Source organism: Cricetulus griseus, chromosome 7 (genome assembly GCF_003668045.3).
Source record: "Cricetulus griseus strain 17A/GY chromosome 7, alternate assembly CriGri-PICRH-1.0, whole genome shotgun sequence".
Taxonomy (NCBI): domain Eukaryota; kingdom Metazoa; phylum Chordata; class Mammalia; order Rodentia; family Cricetidae; genus Cricetulus; species Cricetulus griseus.
The window spans coordinates 22,670,020-22,681,713 of record NC_048600.1 but is presented as its reverse complement, the minus strand read 5'-3'; the positions used below and the strand labels follow the sequence as shown (position 1 = coordinate 22,681,713).

Below are 11,694 nucleotides of genomic sequence, written 5' to 3'. Positions count from 1 at the left end.
TTAGTGATCTTAACTGCTGAGCCATCACTCCAGTGTCTACCCATGCCTTTGATTTAGGTGTTGTGTATCCCACCAAACCCATTCATTACAAGCTGTTTTTGTTTTAAGTGTATTTAAAGCCCTTAGCCTTGGCTGGGAGCAACTCAGTATTGGAGCATGTATTGACCTAACATGACGAAGTCCCTTGGGTCCTATTCCTGGCATTATATATATTATTTTTAAAACAAATAAATATAACTCAAAATCTAGTAAAAGCCATAGCCTGGTAGCACAGTGCAGCATAGAGTATCTGCTGTTTATCCCCAAGTCTGTTCTATATGGCTTGCTAAGAAGTGCAGCTTGCTTTCTCTGGCCAGCATTATTAAAAGAGTACTGTACCATATATTACTGGTCCTGAGAAAATATCATTATTAATGGAGGGGAGGGGTGACACACTCATGCTATGGCATGCCTGTGAAAGTCAAAGGACAATTTGTGGGAGTTAGTTCTCTCCTTCCATCATGTAGGTCCCAGGGAATTGAACTCAGGTTGCTAGGCTTGTAACAAGTGTCTTTACTCTTTTTGGCCCTGGTGTTTGCACTGCATGCATGCGTGCATTTGGTATTGTAGCAAAATCCTGTCTCAAAGCAAACACCAAATACCTTCAACTCATTATGAATAACCCATACTGGTCTTAGTAGTTAGCTCAGGTTGACATCAAATTTGCATTTCTTTGGACCCAGCCTTTCTAGTGCTAGGATTATAGGCAATTCACCCAGCTTGTTGATAGGCACTGAGAAGTCTTAGAGTGTTTTTGTGCTGACATTCTTGGGGCAGTGCATATTCTTGCTGCCATGCTCTCATTCTCTCTCTCTCTCTCTCTCTCTCTCTCTCTCTCTCTCTCTCTCTCTCTCTCTGTATGTCTCAGTCTATAAACCAGACTAGCCTCAACTTTACAGAGATTTACATACCCCTGCCTCCCCAGTGCTGAGTGTTGGGATTGAAGGTGTTTGCCATTAAACCCAGTCTCCATTTGGTTTTTTTGTTGTTGTTGTTTTGTTTTGTTTGTTTTGTTTTGCTTTTGTTTTTGAGACAGGATCTAGCTTTAGACACCACATTAGCCTAAACCTGAGACTCTTCCAGATTCTCCCTCCCAAGTGTTGATGTCACAGATATGTTCCACCATTCTCAGTTTTTTTAAAAACTATTTTACATTATATTTTTATTTATTTTGTTAGGGATTGGACCAGATCATGGGACAACTTTGGGTAGTGAATTTTCTCCTTCCACGATGTAGGACCCAGGGGTCAAACTCAAGTTTCCAGGCTTGGCAGCAGGTGTGTTTACCCAATGAACCATTTCAATAGCCCTTACTTTCTTATCTCTTATTGGGTAGATCCTAGAGTGTAATTACTTCTACTCTTGAGGCAGATGCACCAACGGTATAATAAAGGGTTTCTATCTCCCACTCTCCAGCCTACCACCACTTTGAGGCAATATGCTAGACCCAAATTGTTAATCTCCTTGAGATTTAATTTGCATTGTCTGAACTCTGGTGAATTTGCGCATCATCTCACAGTTGTGCTCAATTTTCATTTCCTATTTGGCAAATTACCTATTCATATCCTGGAGCCAGATTTCTCTCTGGTTGTTCCCCACCCCCATTCAGTTTATAGGAGCCCTTCACGCACTGGGAATATAGCCTTTGCCTCTGAGGGCACTGGGGAAGTGCCATGCCAAATATGACATTTTTGAGTGCTGATGAATTCAAGGGTAATGGAGCAGTAAATTACAAGTGTAGGCATTGCTTGTTCCATGTACGCCTTATCTATATAAAGACATCCTCCAAAGGTAACTCAGTGGTTCTGAATCTACTCTCTAGGCTTCTTATCTCCCAGTCAAAATTAACTCTGTGACACCCAGTCAAGATAGACTCTGTGACCTACTCTGTGGGCCACTTCTAGACAGCATTAATAATACCTGAGACTTTATCGGTCTGAGAAGACAGCTTTACTAGCCCATGTTTCCTTCCCTCAGTTTCCCAAACCCCAGGTAGCTCAAGATGCTACATGAGTTTCTGTCATTTGACTTTTCTTCAAGACTCATATTTTGTGAGATTTCCACACATCTATATTTAATTAAGTGTATTTCCTATTATGAATCTGTCTTCTTCGATAGTTTTACCTTTTGCAATTAAATCTTACATCTGGACTATTTTCATATTCTACTTTTAACTCCTGTCTTTTTTTTTTCTCCCATACAATACTCCCTCATCTTCCACTTCCTCTTTTCTCCAACTTTTAGAAAATGAACAGTCAATTAATCTCCAGTGATTTTTTTGTTTGTTTTGTTTTGTTTTTGAGTATGTGTACTTGTGACCCATGTGCCACTAAATGCATGTGAGGACAACTTGCAGGAATCTGTTCTCTCCTTTCACCATATGCAGAGCCATGGGTCCTGGAGATTGAACTCAGTCAGACCTGGCAGCAAGCACCCTTAGCAGCTGAGCCATGTTACCAGCCTGTTCACAGGGATTTTTAAAATATTTTTTTAAAAAGCAAAATGTATAGGGCTGTGTTTTGCTTTGTTAGGATGGGGGTCTTGTGGTATAGTCCAGGCTAGCTTTGAACTCCGTCTTCCTGTCCCAGTCCCAGGAATGCTAGAGTGTTAAGTGTGCACCACTGCAAGGGACTGTATCTTTATGTGGGGGGAGGGGGGTAGTTAGGACCCAATAAGATGGTCCTATGAGAAACCTGGAGGCTGAATGAAACAGTTGGCCTACTAACAAGTCATGGATTAAGTACTCCTGGATTTGGGTAAGTGTGTGCTATTTTTACTAATTTCCTTTAGTCAAGAGAAGAAGAAATTGATTAAAGCAAACTGTGTCTATCTTCTCTCTAACTTATACCATTCCTGTTAGGTGTGTGTCTCCTTCCCTCCTGGTGTAGATGAGTACCATGAAGCTGTCATCCTGATCCACATTGGGTCTTAAGATTCCAGCAAAGCCTTGACTTTCAAGCCAGCCAAGGATTCCTTCCCTAGTGTGCATCCCTTGGAATCCTGGAGTGCTTCAACATTTATACGAAGAATGACTGAGCTTCTCGGTGAATCCACCAAGAATAGCTATTAGGTAATTTTTCTCCATGAACAGTCTTTTATCTTTCTACCTGCCAATGAAGGTACCAATAAATACTTGCTGACTTTTATCATTCTGCTAACCTTCAGATTCAGACTTGCTGGTAATTTCAGTAATTGCTGGTTTGCATTAAGAGCAGGAGATTAGAGATTAAGGTCCAAGGAAGATAAATGATTTGCTCAGAGGCATGTAGAGTAACCAGGTCATTGTCTTCCTGTTCCCTCTTTTCTGAAACACCTTATCTTTTCACAGAGTGAAGAGAACTTTTATCCATACTAACTGAGCCATCATGGCCTATTTTCATAGTCCTTCTGCTACTTAAAGGAGTTGTGACAGGCAGACCTAAGTGTCCTTTATGGGTCTGGCTGCTGAAATTCTGAAGAAGATTCTGGAAGCTAGACAAGGTAACACAGACCTGTACTCCTAGAATTTGGGTGATGGCAAGAGGATCAGTAGTTCAAGGTCATCCTCGATAAACGTGGAGTCCAGGCAATCTTTGGCTATATGAGATCCCATTTCAAAAGCATACCCCCCCCAAAAAAAAAGCCCCAAACAGCGTCAACAACAAAAATTAAAAAGCAGCTTCGAGAGTCACACCTATCTCTCTCTCCCGCTGTGTCTCTAATAAACAAAACTAACCTGCTAGATCTGGCTGCCTAAAAGGGTCCCTTTCAATGGTGCCCACCTTCATCAACATCCAGGAGCGCTTACCATGCAGCCCCTGCTGTGTATGTATAATTACAAACGGAGGCAAAGGTTTCCGAGGAGCCTGCACCTTGGGGGAGAATGCAATGGGAGGGCTTGGTTTGGAAGAGGCCAGGGGTGTGGAAATGAGGGTGTTAAAGGCTTTTGCAAGGGTAATGGGTTTTACATATGTGATCCAAATAGAAAGGATCTTGGAAGGAGATTCCCCCTTCATTCATGGGCTACTTGCTAGAATCCGCCTTGGTCCCCAGAATTATGTAGGCATTCAGGGGCAGCTGGGGAAACCTTCACACATGCTAATACACAGCATTTTGAACTTGATTCACTAGGAATTCTCTTCGAGGTGAATGAGGGGTGTTATTTCCAATTTAGAGGGAAATGGAGAAGCTTCCCCACAAACAAGCTTAAGGAAATGCTTTTTTCAGAGTAAATCCTACCCCACTGGGTATGTGGTAGTGAAAGGAGCTCCACAGGAGACGCGGGTCATTGCTGGAAAGTTTTGGTGGACAGGAGCGGGTTATTTTTAACCCCATCATTTCAGAAACAAACAGACCCTTAAGAATGTTTGCCTGCCTGAACGGAAGTGAGACGCTGTGAGATAGAAGGGAGGGAAATGTCCCCACAGTGCGGATGAAAAATACATACACCCTGCTCTGGTCTTAGTAAGATGCCAGACTCTTTCTATTAACGCTACTTCTACTTCGTAAGTGAGGCAATGGGGGCACAAAGAAGCCAAGTAGATGGTGGCTTTCCTTGATGCCACCTTCAATGCCAACTCAAGGTTTACTGATTGTTACTCTGGGCGATGTGGACCGTAATTTGCACCGAGTCCAGATGTCCGGAATTTCGACGAACCCTGATTTCGGAAAGGTGGGGATGCGTCTCCTCGCGTTTCACACTCCCTCCCGCGGTAGCGAGGATTCGCTAACTGTCTCGCGGGGGTGGCCCCACTCCGAGGTCGGGCGGTGAGGCTCCGCTTTCTGCTCCGTCTCCGCGAGGTGTCGCCTTCGGCTGGAGAAACCGGTGTGGCGCCACCCTAGTAGCCCGCACTTATTTATTTTCAAACAAGGGGGGCGCCCCTTCCTTTCAATTTGAAACTAGAAACCTCCTGCGGTCTCGTTCCTACGTGGGCGCGTCCTCGGCCTCCCATTTTGCACTCCCGTCGCCTTCTTTCGAGATCACACACGAACAGCCCCTCTGCCAGGCCTTGTTCCACTCTGGCCTGGAGCTCATCTTGCACACACAAACACACAAAAAGGCAGTGCAAGCAGGGACCGGGCTAAAAACCTCTCTTCCCTCTCCCAGCACACACCCAGAGGCCCTCTAGTTTTTTAAAAAAAAAAAGCCAAGTAATGCGGGCCCATGGGGTGGGTGCTGCGCAACACAGCTTGGCGCGCCGCTAGTGCGCCGAGTGCACCGGGTGCAAGCCCGGGGGTCCAAAAGGGCGGGAGGAGCACGCCCTGGGTTTCCCAGCTTTGCAGCCTGCAGTCTGCAAAAAGAAAAAAAAAAAAAAAAAAAAAAAAAAAAAAAAGCAAATGGCTTTTGGCGCGAAAGGCTTTGGCGCCTCCCCTGATTTTTATGGAAATCAAGAGGGCGGGGTAAAAGCGCTTGCCTCTGCCTTTCTCCCTCCCCCTCGTCTGCGCCACAGCCCCCTTCTCTCCCCGCCCCCCGGGTGTGTCAGATTTTTTTCAGTTAATAATATCCCCCGAGCTTCAAAGCGCAGCCAGTGACAGTCATCTGTCTGGACGCGCTGGGTGGATGCGGGGGGCTCCTGGGAACTGGGTTGGAGCTGAACGAGCGCTAGCCAGGCGTAAGCGCGCACACACTGCAGCCGCCCGAGGACAACCCCCTCCCGCCGCCGCCCCCTCAGCCCACCCGGAGACCCCAGCGCCGAGTCGCCTCCGGATCCCCGGCAGTCTGCGGGAGGTAAGAAACGGTACTTGTAAAGCCTCGAGCGCCTGGGGAACGGCGGAGCGCTACGGCTAGGCAAGCTCCTGAACCAGGCTTTGCACCCGGCGCCCAAATATGCCGGGTTTTTTCTTTTTTCTTTTTTGGCGGGGGGAGCACACCGTGTCTGCTTCCGAAACAAAACCCATCTGGGGGTTTTCTCTGAAAAGCCAATTCAGCACCCGAAGGCACCTTGGCTGGAAGAGACCCGCCCTAATCCTTTTTACAGCCCCGGCCCAGGCAGAGAAATTGCTTTAGCGAAAAGAAATTCTCCAGGCTCTTACAAGATTTGTTTAAGTGTGAGCTGACCAGGAGCCGGTGCGTCCCCACCCCTAGCTAGGGTTCTGCAAAAGGTGCCGCGGAAAGGAAGGAAAAGGGGCTAGGCGAAGCTAGGGTGCCTAAGTGATAATGTAGGTCAGGGCTGCTCCAGCTTAGGGGACGCGATTCTCTCCGGCGCCCCTCATCGCGCCGGCGCCCCTGCACCATTCCTAGGAATGAGCTTCAGCTTTTCGGTGGAAGAGGTTGGGGTTCCGAAGGGAGGGAATTGCAAAGGGTCAAAATAACCTAATGGCAGACGACGAGCACCAAGGGTATCTGCCAAAATTGAGGCGTTGGGTGGAAGGGGCTTGTATGTAAGTGCCTGTTGTTGGTCTGTTTGGAGAAAGGAGGACCTTAATAATTAATAAAGTTTCCCGAACCCCGTTAGCGTTTGCGCTCCCGACATCTCATTTCTGCAAAATGGAAGGTACTACAACCTCATGCCCGGCAGAGCAAGGACTTGCTGTGAGCGGTTGGTCCTGCACTGGTGCAAGAGGGGCTGTCGTGCTAGTAAGAGCTAGGATCTGCAGTTGGAACAGCCCCCTCCCCCAGGCAGTGCCTTGTGTGAATGAAACGGCAGTTTCCAAAGTTGCAGAGCCACACCACCCCCTGCATCTGCAAGCCCCCTCCCACCCACAGTCTTAGACAGCTTGTACACAAAAGGAGGGAGTGGAGGAGAGGCTCAACTTCCTCCACCTTCCTAAGCGGTGGGAAAGACTGGGGAGCTTGTAGGCAAGATTGGGGGCGCCCATTGCCTGTCCCCACCTATCCACTCTGTGTCTCATTCTCTCTTGGTCTGTCTGTTGGTTGTAGTGTTGGAGGTTGGCGCGACTCTGTGCACCCCACGGGAAGGAAGCACTCCCCCACAGTAAAAAGAGAAGAGAGAAAAGTGGTCAGTCGGTAGCCGGGGAGGAGAACAGATGCCCAGCTGCACCGCGTCCACCATGCCGGGGATGATCTGCAAGAACCCAGACCTCGAGTTTGACTCGCTGCAGCCCTGCTTCTATCCAGACGAAGATGACTTCTACTTCGGCGGTCCCGATTCGACCCCACCGGGGGAGGACATCTGGAAGAAGTTTGAGCTGCTGCCCACGCCCCCGTTGTCGCCCAGCCGCGCCTTCCCAGAGCACAGCCCGGAGCCCTCGAATTGGGCCACAGAGATGCTGCTGCCGGAGGCCGACCTGTGGGGCAACCCGGCAGAGGAGGATGCTTTCGGTCTAGGGGGACTGGGTGGTCTCACCCCTAACCCGGTCATCCTTCAGGACTGTATGTGGAGCGGTTTCTCCGCCCGCGAGAAGCTGGAGCGCGCGGTGAACGAGAAGCTGCAGCACGGCCACGGGCCCCCGGGCGCCGGCACAGCCTGCCCGGCTCCGGGAGTTGGTGCCAGCAACCCCGGTGGCCGTGCCCTTAGCGGGACGGCGAGTGCTGGCCGCACCGGGGCCACCCTGCCCACCGACCTCTCCCACCCAGCTGCCGAGTGCGTGGACCCCGCCGTGGTCTTCCCTTTCCCGGTGAACAAGCGTGAGCCGGCGCCGGTGGCCGCTGCCCCCATCAGTACCCCTGCGACCAGCGCTGTGGTCACTACGGTGTCTGCTCCGATTGCTGCCCCGGTGGCCGCTCCTGTTCGTGCAGGCGGCCGTCCTGCCAACAGTGAGCACAAGGCCCTCAGTACCTCCGGAGAGGACACCTTGAGCGACTCAGGTAAAGCCTGGATCAGGGTCCTTGCTGCCTCCTTGGGATCCGGGGGTGGGGGTGGGGGTGCTGCGGTCCCTTTGTTATCGTAGATTCGTGCTGGTGGTCCTATTCTGCTCACCTCTCTCCCCGGATGGAGGCTAGAAACCCCAGCTACACCTTCTCTTAAATTTGTTCTGCCCTCTTCTTCAGCAATCCTTGCCCTAGGCTTGCCCTCACCGTGGGAAAAGTTGTTGGTCAGTTCTATCAGGGTGTGGGGTCCGAAAGCTACCTAGGCTGAAACCTGTTAGTGGGTTGGAAAGGTCCCTCTAGGACAAGTCAGGGAAGGGGAAAGACTTCCAAAAGGACGGGAGCTGTGCACAATCTCACTTAGGCTTCAAAAAGTTAAGAGGATGCCTGGTTTCCATTCCTTCCCCCCCCCCCCAGGACTGTGGGCCCTCCGTGGGTGGTGGGCTATTTGCGCTTGGTGCGTGGCCAGCAGGCGGCGTTGTGCCTGACGCAAGTCAGGCAGAGGATCTGAAAGACGGTGGGGGCGACACCCCCCCTCCAGCGCAGCAGCTGGCAGCAAGTGCATTAGTAGTTGTGTATATTTTCAGGGAACCTCTTTCCGGTTTTGAGTGAGGGCTGGTCCAGTTGTGTTTCCTAGCTGGAATTTCTGACCTAATTGAGTTGAGTTGTGTTTGGTAACCCAGTGCCCTTGAAGGTGAGGGCGGGTCTCTTCCTTAGGAATGCACACAACCTGGAAACATTCACTGGTTCTGTTGTGTGCAGTTAATCTGGGTCTTCTTTGAGAGGGAAGGGGGGGCAACAAAAAGAAAAACAAGCTTTTTTCCTTGAGGCCGTGGAATCACCTACAGCACTACCTGAGTCCTGTGTGCCCTTGTCCTTGGAGCTGTAGCTAGCTCTCCTTTTAAACCATGAAAGCCAGTGTTTTTACAATAGCAAAGAATAAAAAGTACATTTCCTTCTGGGCTGAGGAGGGATCATTTGAGGCTCCTGGGAGGAAACTTGGTGATAAGCCTGCGCTTTGAAAGGGCTCTGTCCCTTTAATGTCTGCGCCTTGACAGCTTTCGGTGAGGAAGCACTTCCTTCCAACAGCTGTCTTCTTGGCTGAAAACCAAAACACTGGCTTAAAGGGACCCACAGACTGGAACAGTCCAGGGTTTCAGCTTCAGAAGAAACCTCACAATTGTTCAGCCTTCCGGTCCTCGCTAGGTCAAGCAGAAGATGTGTTTTGGTTTTCATGCTTGCATTTTCTTTTACACCACAATTTTCTCTCCTAGCCTGGTAGTAACCAAGGAAGTCAGAAAGAAAACACATAGAATTTTGTTGCTGCTGCTGCTGCTGCTGCCTGGGCACTGCTCCCGTTGGGATGTGTAGCTACTGTGGGCTAGCTTTATGACTGGGATTCGATCTTTGCCTAGATGAAAAACTGCTTACTATGTAGAACTCTTGTCTGCAGAAGCGAAGGTTGTTATTCTTAGTGAATGAAATTGTTCCTCGAGTTTAAGGATGGAAAAATCAAACCCAGCCATGTGTTTTACCAAATGAGGAGCCTCCAGTCTGAAGGGTGGCTGTGGAAGTGTGTATAAATAAATCCATGGGGCAGACTGGCTGGTGATTATGCTAAAAGCTCCTATTACGGAGCATCTGTCGCCAAGTCTACATATTGTCTGCCAAACTCAAACGCTGTGGTGTTACCCCCATTGAATAGCTGAGGAAACTGAGGATGAGGGAGGTTAAGTAACCTTTTCCAGAATCCTACTGCCCATTGTTCCTTGTGACGTAAGCTCAAGTTCTGCCACCTGCTCAAAAGTTTTTTGGTCTTATTTTTGATACCAGGGATCTAACCAGTAGGAGGAGGAGGTGTCCTTCCACACTAAGCAAGAGCTTTGCTGGCCCCACCCCACTTGCTTAAAGCCTTCCATAAAAAATGAAATCAAATATAGATGCCTAGAGAAGGAATGGGGTGTGTGTGTGTGCATCTTTTCTGAATTGTGATCAGTATATTTCAGCAAACCTATCTGGGTCCTGTCCCTAGACTTAAATAGTGTGTATATGTTAATTTCACAATGTTTTACTGAAAATGTTTATCCCCTCAAAGATGATGAAGATGACGAGGAGGAAGATGAAGAGGAGGAAATAGATGTGGTCACCGTGGAGAAGAGACGCTCCTCCTCTAACAACAAGGCTGTTACCACCTTCACCATCACTGTGCGTCCCAAGACCTCAGCTCTGGGTGTGGGGCGGGCACAGCCTGGCGAGCTGATTCTCAAGCGCTGTGTTCCCATCCACCAGCAGCACAATTATGCTGCTCCCTCACCCTATGTGGAGAGCGAGGATGCGCCACCACAGAAGAAACTCAAGAGCGAGGTTTCTCCACGCCCCCTCAAGAATGTGGTCCCAGCAAAAGCTAAGAGCTTGAGCCCCCGAAACTCAGACTCGGAGGACAGCGAGCGTCGCCGCAACCACAACATCCTGGAGCGCCAGCGCCGCAATGACCTGCGTTCCAGCTTCCTGACCCTCAGGGACCATGTGCCTGAGCTGGTGAAGAACGAGAAGGCTGCCAAGGTGGTCATCTTGAAAAAGGCCACCGAGTACGTCCACGCCCTGCAGACCAGCGAGCACCAGCTCCTGCAGGAAAAGGAGAAACTGCAGGCGAGACAGCAGCAGTTGCTAAAGAAGATCGAACATGCTCGGACTTGCTAAATGTTTCTCACACGGACAGTCACTGCCACTTTGCACATTTTGATTTTTTTTTTTAAACAAACATTGTGTTGACATTAAGAATGTTGGTTTACTTTCAAATCGGTCCCCTGTCGAGTTTGGATCTGGGTAGGGGGCAGGACTCGGGGTTCTGCCATGACCTTGGAGAGAAAAAGAAAACTGAGTTATGGGATGCTGGGTGGCTTGTTTTCCTCCTCCACATCACCTGGTGACAGCCATGGAAGTTCCGGGACAGTTGGGAGCTTCAGGAGGCTGTGAAGTCACCTTGTTCCGGTCCAAGTTTCCAAACAGAGTCATTCCTTCTTTTTACAATGGTGCTTAAGTTCCAGCAGATGCCACAGAAGGGGGTTTGCCATTTGATGCCCCTGGGAACGCTTGTGTAAATACCATTGATACACCCGCCTTTTGTATACGCCCTGGGTAATGAGAGGTGGCTCTTGCGGCCAGTATTAGACTGGAAGTTCACACCTAAGTACTGTAAGAATACCTCAATGTTTGAGGAGCATGTTTTGTATACAAATATATTGTTAATCTGTTATGTACTGTACTAATTCCTACACGGCCTGTATACTTTAATATGACGCTGATACATAACTAAATTTGATACTTATATTTTCGTATGAAAATGAGTTGTGAAAGTTTTGAGTAGATATTACTTTATCACTTTTTGAACTAAGAAACTTTTGTAAAGAAATTTTACTATATATATATTCCTTTTTTTCCTAGCCTGTTTCTTCCTTGTTACTGTATTTGTTCATGTTTGGTGCATAGAACTGGGTAAAATGGCAAAGTTCTGTGTTTAATTTCTTCAAAATGTATATATTTAGTGCTGCACCTTATAGCACTTTGAAATACCTCATGTTTATGAAAATAAATAGCAATTAAATGACGAGAGTCCATGTTATCCTTCCTAGCTAGACCTCACTGGGCCTTTTCACATTGTGGAATCCTGGTTAGGGGAGGGTACTATTCCCACTTGGTAGAAGGAAATAGGTTTGTGGATTCTACAGATCAGAAATCAGTTATTAAAATATTTAATATTACAATAACTGGTTCTATTCTGCGGAATACTATCAATGGATGTTAAAGCACTTGGAAGTTTATTTTGTATGCGAGTATGCCCACAGTGTATCCCCTGGAGTTAAAGGCTAAGAACCCAACACAAGTTCTCTGCAAGAGCAGCCACTGCT

At 48.4% G+C, this 11,694-nt stretch overlaps 1 protein-coding gene across 1 annotated transcript; it reads left to right on the top strand.

Moving 5' to 3' along the window:
• Nucleotides 1-7,005: 7,005 nt before the first annotated feature.
• On the top strand, nt 7,006-10,486 carry Mycn (MYCN proto-oncogene, bHLH transcription factor). Its single transcript, XM_027424645.2, has 2 exons — nt 7,006-7,786; nt 9,882-10,486. Exons 1-2 carry the CDS (start codon nt 7,006-7,008, stop codon nt 10,484-10,486), a joined length of 1,386 nt encoding a protein of 461 aa, XP_027280446.1.
• The last annotated feature ends 1,208 nt before the right edge of the window (nt 10,487-11,694 follow it).

What these genes read in the sequence shown, in the direction of transcription:
- Mycn (XM_027424645.2), top strand. Translation starts at nt 7,006, where the DNA reads ATGCCCAGCTGCACCGCGTCCACCATGCCGGGGATGATCTGCAAGAAC. An exon ending in GGACACCTTGAGCGACTCAG is followed by an intron (nt 7,787 to 9,881) that starts GTAAAGCCTGGA and finishes ATCCCCTCAAAG; the next exon opens with ATGATGAAGATGACGAGGAG.